This window comes from Pygocentrus nattereri, chromosome 9, assembly GCF_015220715.1.
Source record: "Pygocentrus nattereri isolate fPygNat1 chromosome 9, fPygNat1.pri, whole genome shotgun sequence".
NCBI classification, from domain to species: Eukaryota; Metazoa; Chordata; class Actinopteri; order Characiformes; family Serrasalmidae; genus Pygocentrus; species Pygocentrus nattereri.
Genome location: NC_051219.1, coordinates 5,091,743 through 5,115,883, shown reverse-complemented (window position 1 = coordinate 5,115,883; position 24,141 = coordinate 5,091,743). Strand labels below are relative to the sequence as shown.

At 45.8% G+C, this 24,141-nt stretch overlaps 1 protein-coding gene across 5 annotated transcripts in view; it reads right to left on the bottom strand.

The window, feature by feature from the left end:
- Window positions 1–6,423: 6,423 nt before the first annotated feature.
- The window catches only part of LOC108440002 (BEN domain-containing protein 2), a 19,263-nt gene continuing 1,545 nt past the window's right edge, over window positions 6,424–24,141 (bottom strand). The window contains exons 2-11 of one of the 5 annotated variants that reach the window (XM_037541551.1): window positions 23,301–23,417; window positions 17,624–17,756; window positions 17,465–17,542; window positions 16,399–16,506; window positions 15,163–15,439; window positions 13,971–14,159; window positions 12,538–12,731; window positions 9,986–10,202; window positions 9,366–9,569; window positions 6,424–6,981 (exon numbers count right to left, since the gene is read on the bottom strand). In XM_037541551.1, the coding sequence (XP_037397448.1) occupies window positions 6,854–6,981; window positions 9,366–9,569; window positions 9,986–10,202; window positions 12,538–12,731; window positions 13,971–14,159; window positions 15,163–15,439; window positions 16,399–16,506; window positions 17,465–17,542; window positions 17,624–17,698 (1,470 nt within the window). In that variant the 5' untranslated portion in view covers window positions 17,699–17,756; window positions 23,301–23,417 and the 3' untranslated portion in view covers window positions 6,424–6,853. The remainder of the gene's footprint in view (window positions 6,982–9,365; window positions 9,570–9,985; window positions 10,203–12,537; window positions 12,732–13,970; window positions 14,160–15,162; window positions 15,440–16,398; window positions 16,507–17,464; window positions 17,543–17,623; window positions 17,757–23,300; window positions 23,418–24,141) is intronic. The other 4 variants (XM_037541552.1, XM_037541550.1, XM_037541554.1 and 1 more) reach the window with 4 other exon arrangements.

Below are 24,141 nucleotides of genomic sequence, written 5' to 3'. Positions count from 1 at the left end.
TGTGTTGCCGAGTCTAAGCTATGTTACATGTGTGATTACTAGTTTGGATTGGTTTAAGAATTTCGTATTAAAATACTTAGTAAATATTCATTTGGACTAGAATTAAACAAAGAGATCCAGTACATTTATCACTAGTTTGCCATCCTCAGCAATAGATGTGGAACTAGGACACATGTAGCTTCACTGGTGGTTTTAGGAAGGAAATGAGCATCCAATCCGAACAATGTGGGCTACCTGGGGTTACTTGAAGGAAGTTGCACAGATGCTTTATCTTGTGTGCTTCAGCCAGTCAGATGCTGTATTAATACCATGACCAGAATTTCTCTATGGAGAAATGGCTGGAGGTTGGGGAACCGGCCCTGTGACCGGAAGGTCGCCCGTTCCATCCCCAGAGTCGACAGTGCATGACTGAGGCGTCCTTGAGCAAGACACCTAACCCCCAACTGTTCCCCGGGATAGGGATGCCTACGGCTCCGGCCAAGTGTGCTCGCTGCCCCCTAGTGTGTATGTGGTGTCTCACTTCACGGATGGGTTAAATGCGGAGGTGAAATTTCCCTGCTGTGGGACTAATAAGGGCCACTTAATCTTGCATATAGCCTAAAGAGTCACCTTTCCTTATGCAACCTGGCTAAAAAGAAAATGGACCCAGGAGATGAACGAGTCATTTCTCTGTGCTCACAAAGCCCCTCTAGTCAAGTTAACTGGGACTGTGTAAAACCTTTTGAACCTTTCTGTAGCTGAACATCAGTTCCTTGTCCTTCAGGCGAATAACAGTCCACTTAAGCACCTTCAGGGAATGTCTGTCTTTATCTCCACCAGTTCCTGCATGGAGCAGTGCAGAGGCTTGAGCAGAAGATTGACCATCTTCAGTCAAACCACTACGTCACCTGTGGATGCAGCAAGCAGGAGATTCCAGAGGAGGTACTGTGTGTTTTCCCCGACACTTACCGCCACCATGCTGCTGTACTGAGCGGACACAGTCGCTGCCTTTTCTTTTAAAATCCTTTCCTAAAGCAAAAGTAACGATTCCATGCAAAAATCCATCCGCATCCACAAGGCATGTGCAAAAAAATCCCAGAACAAAGAAATTCACACAGTCGTAAGAGAGGAATAAAAAAAGTTCTTTAGTAAAGGCAGAACAGTGAGTTCTCTGTACGTAGAACCATATATAGAATGTCATATCAATTGTTTTGTGTCCTGATGACGCGGTCGGCACGTTTTTATACATATTTTAAGACTGTGTGCCTGGACTTTTCTTTCTTCTGGGAATATTATCATTTATTTTTGGCCACTCCCAGCCTGGAATCGTTACTTTGAGTTTGCGGCACCCGTGCCCCGGAACCCCGTCTTTTTTTCCTTTTCTAAAGCACTTTTCAAAACATGCAGATTTGAAGACTGAAGAAATGTGGCGTCTCAGTTCCTTCATCCAGTTGGAGTCTATGTTACTTTACATGGTTTCATGGTGAAGCGGACCCAAGACAACTGGCGTCCAGGTTGCAGTGCGGTCGAACGCTGACGAACATCCGGGCTATAAACTTTCAGCCCAGGCTCTCTGTGGCAATTTAATCCTGTGACTGCTGGTCAAGTTACAGCGCACAGCCTCCTCGGGTGGAACCAATTCAGCCCCAGTAGTGCAGTAGAGAAGGAACGAGTTGGAGTTTAGGAGTTGAGGAGTTTCCGTTCAGCTCCTCAGAAGAAGGCTTTACTGGTTCCTGTGGCTGGAGAAGTTGCCAGTTCTCCGTTCTTCAGAAATCAGAAGGAAAATCTCAAGACATCCAGCAGACATCACGGCTATAAGAAACGCATTTGTGTGTGTGGGTGGCTTAGCAGGGTCCTCCTTATTGATCCTGAACACGTTACCAACTCAATCAAGTTTATTTAAAAAAAGATCAAAGAATATTTACTTAACGCAACAGTTACTTGGTGCAGAGCCTTCCAGAGATCCTTTGGAAGAAGGACACATGGTTCTTCAGTAAAGAAAATGGTTCTGTATACAACCATGAACACTCAAAGAACCCTTTGCATGATTTGTGTTCCTTTGTTATTTGCATCAAGAAAGGGTTCTTCAGAATGTGCTGTAGATGGTTCCCTCTCTCTTTCTCTTTCTCTCGGTCATATTTTTATAAAAAGGTCCTATGTAGCACCCAAAAGGGTTCTTCTGTTGTTATAATATCAAGCTTGTAACAGTAGAACAACCCTTTCTGGTGCTGTATAGAACCATGTTCAGAAAGACACATGCAAAGAACCATTTAAGCAGCAAGTGGTTCTATGTAGAACTCCTTATTCTGCCTTTACTAAAGAACCCTTGAAAACTCTTTTTAAGGGTGTAGGGACAAGAATACAGAGTATGTTCATGTATCATGGTAGTGTTTTTGCTTGGAACCCTTTTGGAAAAAGGTTCTATATAGAACCATGTACAGCACAGTCTCCATCAATCCGAAGAACCCTTTCACCATGCAAAGGGTTCGTGAGTGTGCGTGGGTCTACATAGAGCCGTTTTCTTTAGTCAAGAACCCCCTTGTTGTGGGAGTTGTGGGCTGATTCTACCCGGATTAGTACAGAATGACTCGGCGCGCACTGGACGAGGTGACGTGCCGTGTCACTGGGCCTCAGTTCTGAACTTGAACATGATGTGGTGGAACAGATTTCGTGCAGAGCCTCCGTTAATCGGCCGTTTTAATCTGATTGCTTGATCTGATTTGGTCACCTTGTCTGGCTTTGTTTTGTCTCAGCGCGAGTTGCGAGCAGGTCAGCTCTCCTGGTCCCTCGCACAGCGTCTGGGTCCCTCACCTCAGACCAGGCACCCCAGGAAGCGGCACCCAGCTCAGCCGATCCCTGGAGCTGCAGTCCCTCCTGAACCTGACACCTACAGCAGCAGGACCACCAGAACCCACGGCGGCGGTCGAGGGAACAGCAGGGGCTGCTGGGGAGCAAGGGTTAAAAGGGGATCTCGGCCAGAGCAGCCCGACTCAGATCTCCAGCCTAAAAAGGGGAGTTTCGCAATAAAGGAGGAGCCAAAAGCTGCAAAGGTCCCGAAGAAAGTTCCTCGGCTGGACAGGAGGCTGAAAACGCGCTCAGCCAGCGAGCTCAAGGATGCAGTGGACACGCCTCCTGATGAAGAGGGCAAACAAGGTGAGAGATGAAGAGGCGACTGGCTGCTTAGACGGTGCCATTAATCAAAGGCATGGTACCTTTTGAAGTTTAATTTGCTAACTTTTAATTAGGGTTGCGCTGAAATTGTGGCACGCAGGAGAAGCGGCGTGTGTGTGTGTGTGTGTGTGTGTGTGTGTGTGTGTGTGTGTATATTTGTGTATATATATATATATATATATATATATATATATAAACACGCAGTAGGGGTGGGAATCTCTCGGCACCTCATGATTCAATTTAATTACGATTCATGGGGCTGCGATGCAATTAGAAAACGGTCGTCTCGTGGTGGAGAGTGGACGGTCAGTGAAATATCTGCGAGATGGGACGTCTGCGACACGGCGCGAAAGCCCTGGTTCTCAACGAACTGGCGTGCAGACTGCAGGTCACAGCAACGCAGTCTGGCCTCTCTAGTAGCTCCGAAAAGGCGAAGAGATTGAAGACGAATGGACTTGCTTTATCAAACCTATTTATTTATTTTCAGCTCAGTTCTACTGAAATGCACCACAGAGCGCCGCAGGAAGCCACTCTTACCTCCTCACTCTTAACTCCTCCCTCAGTGCGTCATACTGTACCAAACACTACTGTTCATATGTGTAATAATAATAATAATAATTGTGTAGTAACTCAGAGGTGCAATAGTTATGTCACTGCTCCTTCACTGTATTGAACTCTCGAGTACGTATTGCAAATGTCTCTGTTTTAAATTATTAGTGTTTATTCTTTTATATAAATAGTTGCGACTGTAACAGCCGCAATTTCCCTCTGGGATCAATAAAGGATTCTAATTCTGATTCGTCACACTAAGCACACTGCACACAGTGTAAATCTCATGTTCTGCGTTCCTCCGGGTTCTCCGGTTCCCTCCCGCAGTCCAAAGACATGCAGTCAGGCCAACTGGACGTGCCACAGGTGTGAGGGAGAGTGTGAGGGAGAGTGTGAGGGAGAGTGTGAGGGAGAGTGTGAGGGAGAGTGTGAGGGAGAGTGTGAGGGAGAGTGTGAGGGAGAGTGTGAGGGAGAGTGTGAGGGAGAGTGTGAGGGAGTGTCTGCCCTGCGATGGACTGGCAACCTGTCCAGGGTGTGTCCTGCCTTCTGCCCAACGGCCGCTGGGGTAGGCTCCAGCACCCCCACCCCTCCCTGTGTGTGTGTGTGTGTGTGTGTGTGTTCCGTGTTCTCGTTGTTTCGATGCGTTTTCTGCATGTCGCTGCTTTAAGTTTCATGTTCTCGGTCTCTTGCAGTTATTCGATCCTCTTTCTCCTTCCTTCCTCTTTCTCCTTCCTTCCTCTTTCTCCTTCCCTTTTTTCCCCAGTGATGATTGGCAGCGCGACGCGGAAGGTCTGGATCCCCACGTCCGTGTACATGGAGGCGTTTAAGGAGGCGGAGCCTCAGAAAGCCGTGGTGCCGGTGCTCCGTGCCCTCTTTCCCATCAGCACCCTGTCCTGCAGGGACCCCCTCTGGGGTGTCCAGCAGCTCGACCCCAACAAACTGGAGGCCCTGCGAGGTGAACGCACCTGACGCCTCAGCCTCACCAATGTTTTGACTCCACCGTTAAATCCCATTTAAGGTGGGTGAGTTTTTAATGCATCTGTTGACGTTTGTGTTCAGAGTGGCTGGCTGAGATGTACCCCCAGCATGACCTGACTGAGGGGGGCTCGGCGTGGGCTCAGTGTCTGGGAGCTCTCGACAGAATCGCTAAAGATCTCCGCCAGAAGGAGGTACGACCGCCGACACGCTTCCAGGCAGAGCTGCAGATCTCGGGTTACTCATTACCAGGTTCCTGAGTTAAAGCGTGACCCGTCACTGTCGAGGCCGTCACACGCGCCTGGTCAAAACAAACGTTTGTCCCCTGAGTAGAGCTCAGCTGCTGCTCCCCGAGCTTTTCCTAATAGAGTAGGACCTGTTTTGGTGTGGAGTGACCACACCAGGCACGGTAACTGATTAAAGGGCCAGTCCCTCAGTTCTGTAACTGATTAAAGGGCCAGTCCCTCAGTTCTGTAACTGATTTAAAGAGCCAGTCACTCAGTTCTGTAACTGATTTAAAGGGCCAGTCACTCAGTTCTGTAACTGACTTCCTTCTGCGAAATCCATTTCAGGTTGGTTTGGGTTGATTTTTAAGCCAAAAAAAAAAGAATGCAGGATTAAACAGATGAGAAACTGAGCAAAACGTGGAACGCCGGCTCTTCACTGCCCTCTGGAGGAGCGTCCAGTTAAGACATCTCGTGATTCTTAAATATCCATTTGCGTGCGATTTACTCTTCGATTTCTTAAACCTTTCATGATCATTTCAATACTTGATATTTATTAGACAAAACTATTTTAAACAGACCGATCAAGTATCCGCCCCAAAAGCCCCTCGGCATTATCGGAAACGTGTGTTCCTGTTTTTTAGAGGAGCAGCGCTGGTTAAAGTCAATGTTTGTGTAGGTTAAAAGATGATTCATTTATTAATTTAATCAAGCCTCTTTATCCCTCATAAATATGAAGTTTTCAGAAGAAAAGTTTTTTTTCTTTTCTGTTTTGACGTAATTTGAAAACAAGCTTATTGTCCTTTACTTTGTGTGTAACTTCATTAAGAATGGACCAAAATAAATGGCCCAAACCAACTTTGACAAATCTCTGGTTCCATTGACACATTAAAAGTAGGGTGTGTGTGTAAATAAATAAGTTTTTTTTGCAGTTTTCCTCTGTATATGTTAAAGTGGAGTGAATGGTGTTTATTAAAATATCATATTATAAAATATGATATTTGAATATCAAACTTTTATTCATTAAAAAAAAGCAAAGGAAATAAAACAAAGGAAAGGCCCTTCAGGTTTTCATTGGAGCACCTAGTCAACAAAAAAAACCCAATACAGATCGATGCTCTCGTTTCAGGGGACGTCCCCACGTGTGGACGCGGAGTGACCTTCACGCCGACCGCAGCCGCAATCCTACATCAAGCACTACAGCATCTCCTCAGAGGAGAGCCATGGGCCAGTTCTGCAGGCACTGTAAACCCAAACCACGAGTACATTTAAATACCAAGAGGAGGCAGATATTCACACTGTCCACACACGATGGCCCCCTGAACGGACTGGTGGGTATGTGCATGCGGTTCCTTCAGAGTCTGCGGTTCTAGACGGCCCTCCCAGCCAAAACGTGTGTAACTCAGTTTAACGTGAACTCGGCTTCCTGCTGCTCTACCTCCGATTCAGTCGGCCGCATCTACGACAGTAAAGAGGGTCCTGCTCTTGATTGTGAGCCGTCATGGGTGGGTTTTTGTTCTGTTGCCTTCGTTTGTTTTTCTTTCTGTTTTTCAGATCCTAAAGGTGCTTAATCTTCAGACTGTATGAATTCAAGAAAAACTGAGGCGCTTTCCTTTTTACATATTTTTAATTCAGAATCAAAAGTGTACTCACGGAATGTGCTAGTGTTTCTATTTGCAAATAAAGGAAAAATAAATGCTTTTGCTCAGTTCTGTATCTATTTCTTTAAGCATTAAATGAAATTGAAATGCATAGGAAAGTTGGTCTAGACAGTGAACATGACCTCGGTCTTTCTGCAGCAGCGTCGCAGCTCGTTATACGGAAATGATCCTCGAGGCCGTGAAGCGGTTTCACCTTCCCTGCACTCGAAAGTGAGGCGTCACTCTCGAACCAAGCTACTGGTCGGTGAAGGTTCTGGAGCACTTGCTTGCATCTCGTCTCCACAGTGTTGCCGGTCAGCGGCTAAGCTTCTTGCACTTGTGTCTGGTCTTTCGGATGCAGCTGTTGATGGCGTCCACACACGCCTTCCAGTCGTGACCGTCCTCCTCCAGCTTCATCTGAGGAAAGCGCTCGCAGAGATACTCTAGGTGGAGAGCAGGGGGAGGGAGGAAACAGGAGTTTGTCAGTTAAGTCAGGGTTTTGGGTTTTTTGTCTCTGGTTCTAACCCCTCAGTGTTCAGTTAGCACTGCATTTACACACAGGCGCCAAACCCAGGGCTGTCCAGCTGCGGTTCCAGAGAGCCTCGGTCCAGCACAGTTTGGAGATTTTCCGGCTCAAGCAGGCCCACTGAACCGAAAAAATTGCTGACCAAACTGGGCTGCACTCCAGCGTGAGGGAACATTAGTGGCAACTTCAGCGGCAGAACTTGCCCAGAAATGACTGAACTGACCGAACGCCAAAGCAAACTGGTGTGCAGTGGTCTCAGACTTTCGGACCCCACTTGTATTTGGAAAATGCTTATTTTGCATTGCTGTCTTAAGTAAAAGTACAGGGTGAATCGATTTAATCCGGATTATAATGCCCCTTTTTTCCCCAATCGTGAGGCGCCTATAGGAACCAATCACAATCCAATTGAAAGAGGGAGTTGTGGTGTTTCTGACTGGCTCCCTTCAGTCTGAGAGGAGATGGAGACCCCTGAGCAGAAAGCGTTTGGCGCTGTCCACTTCAACAACAGTGAATCGGTCATAACAGTGCAGTGTGACTTTTGTGGGCAGTGAAGCTCCACAGCGCCGGATGATCTCCGAAATCGCACCGAGGAAGCCGTGATTGCACCTCAGTCGCGTATGGGATGAGTTTGACTGTGGCGTTGATGTCTGTACAGCTGGAGGAGGTTCATAATGTAAATTTACATAAACTTTATGCTCATTTAAACCATTTACAGTCCACTGCGTTGTTCTGCAGTGACTTCTAAGGGAAAGGTCATTTTGAATCACCCCATATTCGCATATTCAGAATTTTTCCGTGTCCAGTTTTTCCCCCCTCAGTAAGAACATGCTCGTTTGACCAATCAAGTTTGTGCAACAGCTTCTGATCAGCAGATCAGATCCACTGGGAGAGTCGTCTGAACACGAGCTTCACCAGAAGAGATGAGACTCAAAAATAAACACTTTTTTAATACAAAAGCCTTTAACATGGTCAATTTCCAAAATCCTCAGAATTTTGTCTCAACTTTGTTTTAAAATTTCAAGATCGTAAAACGTTCTGCTGTTTATTTGCAGGTTTAAAAGAAAAATACCACATTTGGCTCTCTGACATTTGGACCCCACTGAATGTTATGCACATATAAACGATAACTGAGCCACTTATCCTCCTGGGTTGTGGGGGGCGGGGTCAGTGGGTGGAAGACGGGAAACACTCTGAACAGGCCGGCAGTCCGTCACAGCACAAACACTCGCATCTAGGGGCAATTTACTATCGCCAGCTAGCCTGACTGACCCCACACTGACACGGAGAAACATACAAACTCAGAAGAGACTCCGGCTGCCCGGCCGGGGAACTGAACCCAGACCCTTCTCGCTCTGAGCCGACAGTGCTACCCACTGCGCGTGTATAATAATGATGGTCAGTTGATACTTTTTTACTTTTAATATTTACTCGCTACACTTTAAAGTGAAAATTATTTTCTACTCACTGTTTTCAAACCAGATGTTTTTTGTTTTGTTATCTGGTTTGGTTTTGTTGTCCAATCCAGCAACTCCGATCATTTGTTAGTAAACCAATATCTTACTGGATGTGAAATCAAGGAGGAGCTAATAAGCCATAGAATTCCAAGAAAGCCGTAGTGGTGAGTCAGGGTGCAAACTGTGGACGGAGTAAATATGTCAGAAATGTAATGCCCGTTCCTCGCCTTACTTATAAGAAAAGTTTGGTTTAAAAAAAATAAATAAAACTTGGCATATACTGTACAAAAACACCAACTAGCATAAACCATTAGTTACTCAGTTTCATGGTTTTGTACATCTAATTAACACAGTAAATACTAAATAATAACAGAATAAAAACTGATTTACTTCGGTTTTTATTACGTTTATTGTAAGTATATCTAGGAACATTGCACTTGATTAAAAATGTAAACTACTTCTACATTTATAGTATTTGAGTATTTTCATTTGAAATACTTTCACTTGAATAAAGGACCTGCGTACCTCTGCCCCTCTAACTGAGGCTAACCTACGAGGACGAGCGCGCCCTAAACGAGTAATGATGAATGAGCAGTGGGCACTTGTGAAACGCAGGAGTTGGTGAGCTTCGACGGGGCTCCTGAACTGGACAAGCAAGAAGGGTCTGGGTTCGATTCCCCGGCCGGGCGACCAGCATCCTGTCTGTGTTGCCCATAGGTGTGAGTCTGTGTGTCTGCCCTGTGACGGACTGGCAGCCTGTCCAGGGATTTTCTCCTCACCCCTGTAACCCAGGAGGATAAGTGGCTTAGACAAAGTGTGTGTTTGTGGGTGGACTGTGTCGTCTTACCCCTCAGCGCTGTGATCTTGTTGTGGTCCAGCGGCTCCATGCCGTACTCGGCGTTCCCGTACACGTTGCTCCGCACGAGCACGTCCTCTGGGAAGATGAACTTGACGAGGTAGCGAGCGACGAGGGGAGCGTTGGGCCGCTGCCAGGCTGTGTACATGGCGTACTGGGGCACCTTCACGCCTCGGTCTGGACAACCCAGGTACACTTCAGATTCAGTAAAAAAAAAGAGGAAAAACTAATTTTAGAACTTAAAATAATAATAAATATAATAAAAGTACAATATTTTAAATATCGGTGTTTCATGCAAAGGGTTATTTGAGTGTCCACAGTTCTATATAAAACCATTTTCTTTACTAAAGGGTTCTTTGCCTTGTGAAAGCGTTCTTCAGACTGATGGAAAATGGTTCTATATAGCACCAAAATGGGTTCTTGTGTTACATCAAGCTTGCCATTGTAACAACATCAGAACCCTTTCTGGTGCTGTATGGAACCCTTATATTCATCAATTTGAAGAACCATTTCATGATTCAACCCAATCATACAAAGGGTTCCGAGTTCTCATGGTTCTGTATAGAACTACTTTCATTACTGAAGAACCCTGTTTAAGGTTCTACGCTCACCGTGGTCCTCTTGGTCAGACAACTCTTCGTTGTCAGTGCTTCTCTCTGGATCAGACTCGGCTCTGAATGTGCTGGTCAGCAGGTTCTGCCCCCGCAGGTCGTCGTGGTCGCTGTCTGAAAGCTCCACGTCGATCTCCGCCGTCGGCTGCGGCTCCATGTGGGAAACCGGGGAAGCAGATCTGGGCTGTTCGTCTGCGTTTGGACTCGTCAGTGTTGACTGTTAAAATACAGAGGAAGAGCTCGAGCGTGGAAAATGTTTAGAACCAGCTGAGTAACTTACTGTGACTCTCACTTTGATTCCTTAGATCTAGAAATCTGATAGAGGCTTAATTTTAGCTCAGTGATCAGATTTCTCAGTGCTGTGACTCTCACTCTGATTTCTTTCCCCTTTCTCAGTCTGAGCGTGTGCGAATTGGAAATAAGCGAGCAGCTGAAACAAAAAACATGCTTGACTTAATGAAGGATTTAAATTTAAAGAAGGATAAAAAAGTCGCAGTTTGAGTTTTACGTTACGTTAACGTCGCGTCGTCTTCTGTGAGTTTATCGGCTGGTTGTAAAGCAGAAATCTGATTACTGTCTGACTCCTGTAGACCTGGAGTTTCCCCATTATCTGATTACTGTCTGACTCCTGTAGACCTGGAGTTTCCCCATTATCTGATTACTGTCTGACTCCTGTAGACCTGGAGTTTCCCCATTATCTGATTACTGTCTGACTCATGTGGACCTGGAGTTTCCCCGTTATCTGATTACTGTCTGACTCCTGTAGACCTGGAGTTTCCCCGTTATCTGATTACTGTCTGACTCCTGTAGACCTGGAGTTTCCCCATTATCTGATTACTGTCTGACTCCTGTAGACCTGGAGTTTCCCCATTATCTGATTACTGTCTGACTCATGTAGACCTGGAGTTTCCCCATTATCTGATTACTGTCTGACTCATGTAGACCTGGAGTTTCCCCATTATCTGATTACTGTCTGACTCATGTAGACCTGGAGTTTCCCCGTTATCTGATTACTGTCTGACTCATGTAGACCTGGAGTTTCCCCGTTATCTGATTACTGTCTGACTCCTGTAGACCTGGAGTTTCCCCATTATCTGATTACTGTCTGACTCCTGTAGACCTGGAGTTTCCCCATTATCTGATTACTGTCTGACTCCTGTAGACCTGGAGTTTCCCCATTATCTGATTACTGTCTGACTCGTGTAGACCTGGAGTTTCCCCGTTATCTGATTACTGTCTGACTCGTGTAGACCTGGAGTTTCCCCGTTATCTGATTACTGTCTGACTCATGTGGACCTGGAGTTTCCCCGTTATCTGATTCCAGGTCTACATGAGTCAGACGGTAGTTTCCCCGTTATCTGATTACTGTCTGACTCATGTAGACCTGGAGTTTCCCCATTATCTGATTACTGTCTGACTCATGTAGACCTGGAGTTTCCCCATTATCTGATTACTGTCTGACTCCTGTAGACCTGGAGTTTCCCCATTATCTGATTACTGTCTGACTCCTGTAGACCTGGAGTTTCCCCATTATCTGATTACTGTCTGACTCCTGTAGACCTGGAGTTTCCCCGTTATCTGATTACTGTCTGACTCATGTAGACCTGGAGTTTCCCCGTTATCTGATTACTGTCTGACTCATGTAGACCTGGAGTTTCCCCGTTATCTGATTACTGTCTGACTCATGTAGACCTGGAGTTTCCCCGTTATCTGATTACTGTCTGACTCCTGTAGATCTGGAGTTTCCCCATTATCTGATTACTGTCTGACTCATCTGGACCTGGAGTTTCCCCATTATCTGATTACTGTCTGATTCATGTAGACCTGGAGTTTCCCCATTATCTGATTACTGTCTGACTCATGTAGACCTGGAGTTTCCCCGTTATCTGATTACTGTCTGACTCCTGTAGACCTGGAGTTTCCCCGTTATCTGATTACTGTCTGACTCCTGTAGACCTGGAGTTTCCCCGTTATCTGTTTACTCAAGTGCATGTAAACACTTTGATCAGATTACTGACAAAATCTGATTTTCTGCAGTTATCGGATTATAAAGCGAAAAAATCTGAGAACATTTTCATTTAAACCTGGAAATAAAAGAATGTCTCAGGATTTTGAAAAAGGTTAAAGCAAACAAGTAAAACAAAGAAGAAATATTTCAAATCCAGCTGTTTTCCGGCCTCTATTCCAACTGAAGCAGCTTCTCAGCAGAAAGGTCAGACTGATTTCTCTTCCGCTGAGCCTCATGTTCAGACGACTCATGTGGATTCGATCTGCTCATCGGTGGCTTTCGCACAAACTGGTGGAGTTCATGCCAGTTCCAGTGCCATCAAAGCAAAAAGGAGGACACCACCAAATACTAAGAATTTCTGAAACGTATGTGAGCATTGAAAGATTCTTTTTACTCCAATTGTAGAACCGAAGCACCGACCCATGTCCACCTAAATCTGCATGCCCTCCACACTCCCTTTAATTGTTTATAAATCATTTATTACATAGTGATAATTAAATATATTTGTTGGGGCAAAAGGATTTAAATACAAAGGTGAGCTCACAATTTTGAAATCAAGTGAAGATGAACCCAGAGCGAGTCTTGAGCCAGCGTTCACACCCTGGACGTTCCTCACGTTGCGTTTCTTGTCCATCTGCCGGATGTACCTGGCTCCTTTGTTCATGACGGTCAGACAGGCCCTCCAGTCTTTGCCCTTGTCGCCCAGGTCGTGTTTGGGGTACCTCTTCTGCAGCCACTCTGTGGAAAGATGCTAAAAGCATTAATGGCATGTGGCAGACACTCTTATCCAGACTGAGGTGACAGATGTAGACGAATGTGGAGTCTCACTCAGTGACTCCGCACATCTGACTGCATATGATGTTCCCAGTGGTTTGTGGTAAAGCTCTTTTGGACTATTCCAACATTGTTCAACCTAAACACTCAAATAAAGGTAGCCGGTCAGTGTCTGTGTCTACACGCAAAGATTTTCTCCAATCTGACTGAACACAATCCGATTACAGATTCCGACTGAGGTGTTTATCCTCACTCTACTCAACAATCTGATGGAAATCTCAGTTTACATGCCCACTACAAGTAATCCAATCCAAAACGGTGCAGAGAACCATTTGGTGTAGATGTTACCATGACAACCAGCATCACGTGAGGTCCAGTCAGAGTGAGATGAGCAGCAGTGAGCAGTGATTGTGTTTTTAACTGCTTTAAAATGACGTCAGACTCAGGAAAACGTCCTTCACACGTCCTTATTAAAGAAGGCCGAGAGGAAGACGTCGTGTTCTGGGACACATAAGCTGGACGTCCGTCCCACCGCCGTCTTTTAAAGATCAGAGCATGAACTTCGTCTCCTCTGCAGACCAGTTTCTGCTCCGCCGTGCTGAACGTTATAAACTTTCCGATAGGGAATGTAATCGGATTCAGGCGTTTACACAGACATTCTTCTATTTGACGGGTTATTTACAGGATTACCCACCTCCTTCAATCAGATAGAAGTAGTATTCCGAATGGCCTCGATTGGACTAGACTATTCCGACTGAGGCGTTTACATGGACTGCATGTAAACGTGGCTACTGGGGCAGTGCTCCTCCTGTCACTGGGGTGGAGCCCTCAAGGGTCCATCTCAGTGCCTTTAGTCAGGGAACATAACTGAACCGTAATCCACTGAAATGATCTGTTCTAAGCTGGACTGACTCCACACGCCTCGCCTCGCCTCCAGGCTTTTATTCTACTGCTCTGATTTAAAACATTCGGTTATGAAAAGGTACAAATACCAACTTTCCACCTGGAAAAGCTTAAGGTGCACCATCAGACCTGAAAGCCACTGCTGGACCTTTTGAGGGAACAATTACACTTCGTACCTTGATGAAGGAAAAATGTACCTGCATAGAACCTTTAGTTCTAACAGTGTAGTGCACTGGCGATTAGCAGTATCATTTGAAGGTGGTGATCAGCTGCTACAGATGATGTGAGTGTGGTACTCGCCTTGTATGGCGCTGATCTTGTTCGGGTCGAGCATGTTCAGGCCTTTGGCCGGGTCCCCTTTGGTGCTGCCCTGCACGAGCTCCTGGTGGGAGAAGATGCTGCGCAGGAGGAAGCGGGCGGCGGACGTGGGTTTGGGCATGGTGCTGGCCTTCCTCAGGAACGGGATGGGGAGGATGAACCTCTCGCCGCCTGCGGCAAAACAGATCACAGCCGGGAGACGCTGGGTGATGCCGTTTGCACGGTGCCAATTTTCTTAATAGAAAACTTCAGTCTTGGCTGCTCGACTGCATTTCAGAGAAACTGTGTTAGGTGCATTTTTTGCCATGTTTATTGATTTAAAACTGAGTTTTTAACTTTTTAATTTAACACCCGTGAGCAACCTTTAAACTCTGTTGCCCTAATAAATGTTATCAATTCTTTATAAATGATTTATAACATAACACTACAGTCATTAAAGTGATGTGTTGTGAGGAGGGTACACATTTTTATGCAGATATTCTTGCTCTTCTTGGGTCGGTGCCTCGGTTCCTCACTCTAAAACTGCAGAATTTACACGTTCACAGTAAGTGTAGGTGTTATTTTCTGCCCGATTTAATGGTTAAACCGAGTCGTTTGGTGTGAAACTCTCTGCCGAAACTTGTGTAAGTGAAACTTACTGAGTCAGCGCTGCTCACAGTGGTGGTGATGGGAACCAGACGTCCCCCTCTGAAAGCTCCTCACAGTGAAATGGTTTATCATTTTGAGAAGCTCTTGGCCTAAAAACAAGTTTTCCTCAAAGAAACGTTTTCAGATGCATCACTGTGTGATACGGAAGCCCAGAGCGGCCATGAGGCAGTTATAATTGTGTGGATTGTCATCTCGAGATAATTAACTTCTCAAGATAGCAAAACTAACCATCTTGAGATATTGAGTTAATTATCGTGTGATCTGAAGATAGTTGTCTTGATCTCAAGATAACAATCCAGAAAATTATAGCAACAGCTCTTTGGCGTCGGCTTCCATAATTTTACCATCAGCTTTCCATATAAGCTCAGAAGACTTGTGTAGGTTCTCTGGTGGTTCTGGATGGTGAGTAAAGTGTCTATATCTGTGTTGTCGTCATGGCGACGCCTGGTTCCCATCGCCACCACTGTAAAGACGTCTGAACCATCTCGCACTGAAGCGGATTAAATGAGGTTCAGCAGGTTTTCACCTGTGTGCTCTGCTGGGCTGATGGTGTGGCTGTAGGGGTGCTGTGGTTTTTTCAGCTGGTTTTTGAGCATCATTTTCTTCATGGTGTGAGGCGGCGCGTGAGCAGAGAGGGAGGACACTGCGGAGGTGGAGGCTGGCTGGAAGAACGTCTGGATCTCTGGGGTTTGAATGAAGACGGCCGGCTTCATGTCCTCCACAGGAGGAGACGGAGGAGGAGAGCTGAGGCGCCGCTGCAGGTTCAGAAAACTGGAGGCCACATCGGCAACTTCAGAATGAAGCTGAGAGAGAGACAGAGAGAGAGAGAGAGAGAGACAGAGAGAGAGAGAGAGAGAGAGAGAGAGAGAGAGACAGAGAGAGAGAGACAGAGAGAGAGAGACAGAGAGAGAGAGAGAGAGAGAGAGAGAGACAGAGAGAGAGAGACACAGAGACAGAGAGAGACAGAGAGAGAGAGACAGAGAGAGAGAGACAGAGAGAGAGAGACACAGAGACAGAGAGAGAGACAGACAGACAGAGACAGAGAGAGAGACGTATAGTATAGCTCAGCTCTCTGACATCAAATGCTGGGTGAAGTTTTATCTGAATCATTTCAGATGTTTAGCTAATCAAAACGAGCAGAGATGCTGTCTCAGTCTAAAGAGAACAGGACTTATTTCATTGTTTATTTAAGTGGCTGTTGTGCAGAGTCTCGTTTTTTTGGAAAGAAAAGAAATATTCTATGGATTTTTCCTGTTTTTTGTCAATTTTTTGGACACAAAAACAAAAAAATAAAGACACGGCACACGTTTGAAATGAAGTGACTAAATGAGGAATTACGGCATCCATCCGACAAACCTGTACACAAACGCAAAGGTTTGGGCGCCTCCTGGTGAGACTACAAGTTCTGTTTATTTTCTCAATGAAAACGAATGAATTTTCTCTACAGTGAACCTGCTTCAGTAAATAAACAGCAACTGTGCATCAAAATGTGCAGAGAACGTGTTCAGTCTGCTGTCGGAAATTATGTTTGACATCATTTTAAAAATCTGTTGTTCTTTCCATTGTGTGTAAATTTTATAACGAATGGACCAAAAGAAACGACCTGAGATGACTTGGAAAAAATCTGGTTCCATTAAAAATAAAGTAGGAATTTTTCTTCTCCAGTAAAGTTACTGTTGGGAAGTAACGAGGTTTTGTTCCGACAGCAGGGATGTGTCACACACACTATACATGTATATAAAAACAGTATAAATCAAAGTACAGGTGCAGTTTTTACTGGTGGGCTCAGGTGGTCTGCCTGGATGTTTGTCACTCTGGCCTGCAGCAGCTCTAACTTCTCGTCCAGTTTCTGAATGGCTCCGTACATGACCTGAGGAGGAAGTGACCACACAGACATTACAGCTGCGTTCATCTTCAGATTAACAGGATTTTATTACCATCTTAAGATTTCGTCGCTGTCCAGTAAAAACCACACATCTCCACTTGTGTCCATTTTTATATCCCTGCATCATTTCATCGACATAAACTCAGTTTCCGGTGTGTAAATGCACAACTTTCAATTCTTAGGTGTCAAAAATGAATTTGCACTTGGAAAAAAAAAATTCCAATAGAGAAAATTGACACCCCAAAGATAATAATTAGCAGAATTAGGAATAATTAGAATTTCAGCAAGTAAAACTGACATTTTTACCTAAAAACGGTTCTTCCCAATTAAATCAACGGGAAAAATACAGCGTTCACTGAACTTCAACCAGCAAAGATCTCATTCGTTGCAAAAGATACAGTTAAACAATATTTAAACACTGCTGTAGACCGAACTGGCAGCTCTCAGGCCAAAGCAGAGCACTGCTAATTTTAATACGCAGTTACTGTTTATTGCTGAATTTCACATGAAATAAAATATTACACATAAAGTGTAGCTTGTGCAGAAGTTACGGCACTTTTAGAGATTTTATATATATATATATCAGTCTATTTGTTCAAATCAGCAAATTATGTTATATAATAAGTTAATTATTTTCTTATTTTACTTATTTTCACACAGGAAAAACAAATAAATACATCAAATGCATTCAAACATAATAGGACTGCATGAAAATGGGTTGTGGTTTTGTGAGGTCACAAAACAGAGTTCACAACTGGATGTTTTAGCTGTTTAGTTTTCTCACACGGACTTCTTCTGCATAACATCCAACTCTCATTTTAAAACATGAGGACCGTTTGGTTTTCCCAGATATTCCAGGCATGGGCCCTTTAAGGAAAATGAATAGTATTCAGGAAGTGACATCAGCACAGCCAGGTCTCTGCGTGTTTGATGGCGTTCGTACCTGACAGTAAGCTAGAATCTCTCCCAGAGTTCGTAAAGGATCGGCTCCGAAGATTTCCGTAGACGCCACCATCTCCCCCTTCAGACAGCGAAGAGCAGGATTACAGCACCGTCTTCATAACAAACACTCGTCTCATCACGATGAAACAGTAAGACTCACCTCATCCACGGAGTTGCTCTCCATTTCCACACACGTGATGTCGTCCAACAGGGCCTCCTGCTCAACCGCCGACATCTACAGAGAGTCCAGGACACGTCCACCTTTTAGCACGCGGCAACAACATACAGAGACGCTGGAGACACACAGTCGCAATAAAGCTTACACTCTGATAAAGACTGTTTCTGATAAAGTGGCCAGTGAGTGGAAGCAGACAGTAGGTGTTTCTAATAAAGTGGCCAGAGAGTGGAAGCAGACAGTAGGTGTTTCTGATAAAGTGGCCAGTGAGTGGAAGCAGACAGTAGGTGTTTCTGATAAAGTGGCCAGTGAGTGGAAGCAGACAGTAGGTGTTTCTGATAAAGTGGCCAGTGAGAGGAAGCAGACAGTAGGTGTTTCTAATAAAGTGGCCAGTGAGTGGAAGCAGACAGTAGGTGTTTCTGATAAAGTGGCCAGTGAGTGGAAGCAGACAGTAGGTGTTTCTGATAAAGTGGCCAGTGAGTGGAAGCAGACAGTAGGTGTTTCTGATAAAGTGGCCAGTGAGTGGAAGCAGACAGTAGGTGTTTCTGATAAAGTGGCCAGTGAGAGGAAGCAGACAGTAGGTGTTTCTAATAAAGTGGCCAGTGAGTGGAAGCAGACAGTAGGTGTTTCTGATAAAGTGGCCAGTGAGTGGAAGCAGACAGTAGGTGTTTCTAATAAAGTGGCCAGAGAGTGGAAGCAGACAGTAGGTGTTTCTGATAAAGTGGCCAGTGAGTGGAAGCAGACAGTAGGTGTTTCTGATAAAGTGGCCAGTGAGTGGAAGCAGACAGTAGGTGTTTCTGATAAAGTGGCCAGTGAGAGGAAGCAGACAGTAGGTGTTTCTGATAAAGTGGCCAGTGAGCGGAAGCAGACAGTAGGTGTTTCTGATAAAGTGGCCAGTGAGCGGAAGCAGACAGTAGGTGTTTCTAATAAAGTGGCCAGTGAGCGGAAGCAGACAGTAGGTGTTTCTGATAAAGTGGCCAGTGAGTGGAAGCAGACAGTAGGTGTTTCTAATAAAGTGGCCAGTGAGAGGAAGCAGACAGTAGGTGTTTCTGATAAAGTGGCCAGTGAGTGGAAGCAGACAGTAGGTGTTTCTGATAAAGTGGCCAGTGAGTGGAAGCAGACAGTAGGTGTTTCTAATAAAGTGGCCAGTGAGTGGAAGCAGACAGTAGGTGTTTCTAATAAAGTGGCCAGTGAGTGGAAGCAGACAGTAGGTGTTTCTGATAAAGTGGCCAGTGAGTGGAAGCAGACAGTAGGTGTTTCTGATAAAGTGGCCAGTGAGTGGAAGCAGACAGTAGGTGTTTCTAATAAAGTGGCCAGTGAGTGGAAGCAGACAGTAGGTGTTTCTGATAAAGTGGCCAGTGAGAGGAAGCAGACAGTAGGTGTTTCTGATAAAGTGGCCAGTGAGTGGAAGCAGACAGTAGGTGTTTCTAATAAAGTGGCCAGTGAGTGGAAGCAGACAGTAGGTGTTTCTAATAAAGTGGCCAGTGAGTGGAAGCAGACAGTAGGTGTTTCTAATAAAGTGGCCAGTGAGTGGAAGCAGACAGTAGGTGTTTCTGATAAAGTGGCCAGTGAGTGGAAGCAGACAGTAGGTGTTTCTGATAAAGTGGCCAGTGAGCGGAAGCAGACAGTAGGTGTTTCTAATAAAGTGGCCAGAGAGTGGAAGCAGACAGTAGGTGTTTCTAATAAAGTGGCCAGAGAGTGGAAGCAGACAGTAGGTGTTTCTGATAAAGTGGCCAGTGAGTGGAAGCAGACAGTAGGTGTTTCTGATAAAGTGGCCAGTGAGTGGAAGCAGACAGTAGGTGTTTCTGATAAAGTGGCCAGTGAGTGGAAGCAGACAGTAGATGTTTCTAATAAAGTGGCCAGTGAGTGGAAGCAGACAGTAGGTGTTTCTAATAAAGTGGCCAGTGAGTGGAAGCAGACAGTAGGTGTTTCTAATAAAGTGGCCAGTGAGTGGAAGCAGACAGTAGGTGTTTCTAATAAAGTGGCCAGTGAGTGGAAGCAGACAGTAGGTGTTTCTGATAAAGTGGCCAGTGAGTGGAAGCAGACAGTAGGTGTTTCTAATAAAGTGGCCAGTGAGTGGAAGCAGACAGTAGGTGTTTCTGATAAAGTGGCCAGTGAGCGGAAGCAGACAGTAGGTGTTTCTAATAAAGTGGCCAGAGAGTGGAAGCAGACAGTAGGTGTTTCTAATAAAGTGGCCAGAGAGTGGAAGCAGACAGTAGGTGTTTCTGATAAAGTGGCCAGTGAGTGGAAGCAGACAGTAGGTGTTTCTAATAAAGTGGCCAGTGAGTGGAAGCAGACAGTAGGTGTTTCTGATAAAGTGGCCAGTGAGCGGAAGCAGACAGTAGGTGTTTCTAATAAAGTGGCCAGAGAGTGGAAGCAGACAGTAGGTGTTTCTAATAAAGTGGCCAGAGAGTGGAAGCAGACAGTAGGTGTTTCTGATAAAGTGGCCAGTGAGTGGAAGCAGACAGTAGGTGTTTCTGATAAAGTGGCCAGTGAGTGGAAGCAGACAGTAGGTGTTTCTGATAAAGTGGCCAGTGAGTGGAAGCAGACAGTAGGTGTTTCTGATAAAGTGGCCAGTGAGAGGAAGCAGACAGTAGGTGTTTCTGATAAAGTGGCCAGTGAGAGGAAGCAGACAGTAGGTGTTTCTGATAAAGTGGCCAGTGAGAGGAAGCAGACAGTAGGTGTTTCTGATAAAGTGGCCAGTGAGAGGAAGCAGACAGTAGGTGTTTCTGATAAAGTGGCCAGTGAGTGGAAGCAGACAGTAGGTGTTTCTAATAAAGTGGCCAGTGAGTGGAAGCAGACAGTAGGTGTTTCTAATAAAGTGGCCAGTGAGTGGAAGCAGACAGTAGGTGTTTCTAATAAAGTGGCCAGTGAGTGGAAGCAGACAGTAGGTGTTTCTAATAAAGTGGCCAGTGAGCGGAAGCAGACAGTAGGTGTTTCTAATAAAGTGGCCAGTGAGCGGAAGCAGACAGTAGGTGTTTCTGATAAAGTGGCCAGTGAGCGGAAGCAGACAGTAGGTGTTTCTGATAAAGTGGCCAGTGAGCGGAAGCAGACAGTAGGTGTTTCTGATAAAGTGGCCAGTGAGCGGAAGCAGACAGTAGGTGTTTCTGATAAAGTGGCCAGTGAGCGGAAGCAGACAGTAGGTGTTTCTGATAAAGTGGCCAGTGAGCGGAAGCAGACAGTAGGTGTTTCTGATAAAGTGGCCAGTGAGCGGAAGCAGACAGTAGGTGTTTCTAATAAAGTGGCCAGTGAGCGGAAGCAGACAGTAGGTGTTTCTGATAAAGTGGCCAGTGAGCGGAAGCAGACAGTAGGTGTTTCTGATAAAGTGGCCAGTGAGTGGAAGCAGACAGTAGGTGTTTCTAATAAAGTGGCCAGTGAGAGGAAGCAGACAGTAGGTGTTTCTGATAAAGTGGCCAGTGAGTGGAAGCAGAAGGTGGGTGTTTCTGATAAAGTGGCCAGTGAGCGGAAGCACAAGGTGGGTGTTTCTGATAAAGTGGCCAGAGAGTGGAAGCAGACAGTAGGTGTTTCTGATAAAGTGGCCAGTGAGTGGAAGCAGACAGTAGGTGTTTCTGATAAAGTGGCCAGTGAGTGGAAGCAGACAGTAGGTGTTTCTAATAAAGTGGCCAGTGAGTGGAAGCAGACAGTAGGTGTTTCTGATAAAGTGGCCAGTGAGTGGAAGCAGACAGTAGGTGTTTCTAATAAAGTGGCCAGTGAGTGGAAGCAGACAGTAGGTGTTTCTGATAAAGTGGCCAGTGAGCGGAAGCAGACAGTGGGTGTTTCTGATAAAGTGGCCAGTGAGCGGAAGCAGACAGTAGGTGTTTCTGATAAAGTGGCCAGTGAGCGGAAGCAGACAGTAGGTGTTTCTGATAAAGTGGCCAGTGAGCGGAAGCAGACAGTAGGTGTTTCTGATAAAGTGGCCAGTGAGCGGAAGCAGACAGTAGGTGTTTCTGATAAAGTGGCCAGTGAGCGGAAGCAGACAGTAGGTGTTTCTAATAAAGTGGCCAGTGAGTGGAAGCAGACAGTAGGTGTTTCTGATAAAGTGGCCAGTGAGCGGAAGCAGACAGTAGGTGTTTCTGATAAAGTGGCCAGTGAGTGGAAGCAGACAGTAGGTGTTTCTAATAAAGTGGCCAGTGAGAGGAAGCAGACAGTAGGTGTTTCTGATAAAGTGGCCAGTGAGCGGAAGCAGACAGTAGGTGTTTCTGATAAAGTGGCCAGTGAGTGGAAGCAGAAGGTGGGTGTTTCTGATAAAGTGGCCAGTGAGCGGAAGCACAAGGTGGGTGTTTCTGATAAAGTGGCCAGAGAGTGGAAGCAGACAGTAGGTGTTTCTGATAAAGTGGCCAGTGAGTGGAAGCAGACAGTAGGTGTTTCTGATAAAGTGGCCAGTGAGTGGAAGCAGACAGTAGGTGTTTCTAATAAAGTGGCCAGTGAGTGGAAGCAGACAGTAGGTGTTTCTGATAAAGTGGCCAGTGAGTGGAAGCAGACAGTAGGTGTTTCTAATAAAGTGGCCAGTGAGTGGAAGCAGACAGTAGGTGTTTCTGATAAAGTGGCCAGTGAGTGGAAGCAGAAGGTGGGTGTTTCTGATAAAGTGGCCAGTGAGCGGAAGCACAAGGTGGGTGTTTCTGATAAAGTGGCCAGAGAGTGGAAGCAGACAGTAGGTGTTTCTGATAAAGTGGCCAGAGAGTGGAAGCAGAAGGTGGGTGTTTCTGATAAAGTGGCCAGAGAGTGGAAGCAGAAGGTGGGTGTTTCTGATAAAGTGGCCAGAGAGTGGAAGCAGACAGTAGGTGTTTCTGATAAAGTGGCCAGAGAGTGGAAGCAGAAGGTGGGTGTTTCTGATAAAGTGGCCAGTGAGTGGAAGCAGACAGTAGGTGTTTCTAATAAAGTGGCCAGTGAGTGGAAGCAGACAGTAGGTGTTTCTGATAAAGTGGCCAGTGAGTGGAAGCAGACAGTAGGTGTTTCTAATAAAGTGGCCAGTGAGTGGAAGCAGACAGTAGGTGTTTCTGATAAAGTGGCCAGTGAGTGGAAGCAGAAGGTGGGTGTTTCTGATAAAGTGGCCAGTGAGCGGAAGCACAAGGTGGGTGTTTCTGATAAAGTGGCCAGAGAGTGGAAGCAGACAGTAGGTGTTTCTGATAAAGTGGCCAGAGAGTGGAAGCAGACAGTAGGTGTTTCTGATAAAGTGGCCAGAGAGTGGAAGCAGAAGGTGGGTGTTTCTGATAAAGTGGCCAGAGAGTGGAAGCAGAAGGTGGGTGTTTCTGATAAAGTGGCCAGAGAGTGGAAGCAGACAGTAGGTGTTTCTGATAAAGTGGCCAGAGAGTGGAAGCAGAAGGTGGGTGTTTCTGATAAAGTGGCCAGAGAGTGGAAGCAGAAGGTGGGTGTTTCTGATAAAGTGGCCAGAGAGTGGAAGCAGACAGTAGGTGTTTCTGATAAAGTGGCCAGAGAGTGGAAGCAGAAGGTGGGTGTTTCTGATAAAGTGGCCAGAGAGTGGAAGCAGAAGGTGGGTGTTTCTGATAAAGTGGCCAGAGAGTGGAAGCAGAAGGTGGGTGTTTCTGATAAAGTGGCCAGAGAGTGGAAGCACAAGGTGGGTGTTTCTGATAAAGTGGCCAGTGAGCGGAAGCAGAAGGTGGGTGTTTCTGATAAAGTGGCCAGCGGGTGTTAATCAGCCTACCACGCTCTCACTGTTGGAGCCACAGTCTCTCTGCTGATTCACTGCTTCTCCCTCTCTGCTTGATCTGCCCTCTGCTGGCTGAAGCTCAGACTGCAGGCTCTGATGTCCCACAGTTGCCTACAGGGGGAAAGGGACACATTCACTACCGGCCAGCGTCCAGGTGCGTCTTACGACGTTCCTCAGTTCCTGTAAAGTTGACATGCCATGTGTCCCACAGGGCAGCGGTCAAAAACTGAGGTGCCCAAACTACACATACTGTATAACTATCAAACTAACAGCTTATAAAAGGCTTATTACTGAAGAGCCGCAGTCCTGCTGATACAGTCACGGCGCATCCGGTCTCCCTCATAATAAAGACGTTCAGCTGGACATCAGCGCTCAGTCTGAGCCGAGCTGCACTAGACGCTGCGCTTCTCCTGATCAGCAGTGACTAAACACCTTCAGTCATTAGGAAGAACCAAATCTGCTCTTTAGTATATTTTCATATGTATTATATCATCGCCCGCTTGGCGGCGCTGTTGCGCACTTAAACACGGCGCTTAACACACTGATGAACCGATTCACTGTAAAACACCAACAACCAGCCATTCAGCAGCACAAGAGCCGGACAGACACCAGCCATTCTGGACAAACGCTACCCGTACAGTGCATAGGAGGAGACGCAATCAACACACTTATTAATACTAATACTAATAACACTAATAATATTAATAATAGAGGGCAGTCTGTGTTCTAGAAGTCTACTGATATTCACAGTATGATCAGAAAAGCATATCGCGACATATTTTATCACGATATTAAAAAATACTGCCATAAAACCCAGCCCTGCGTAATTAATAAT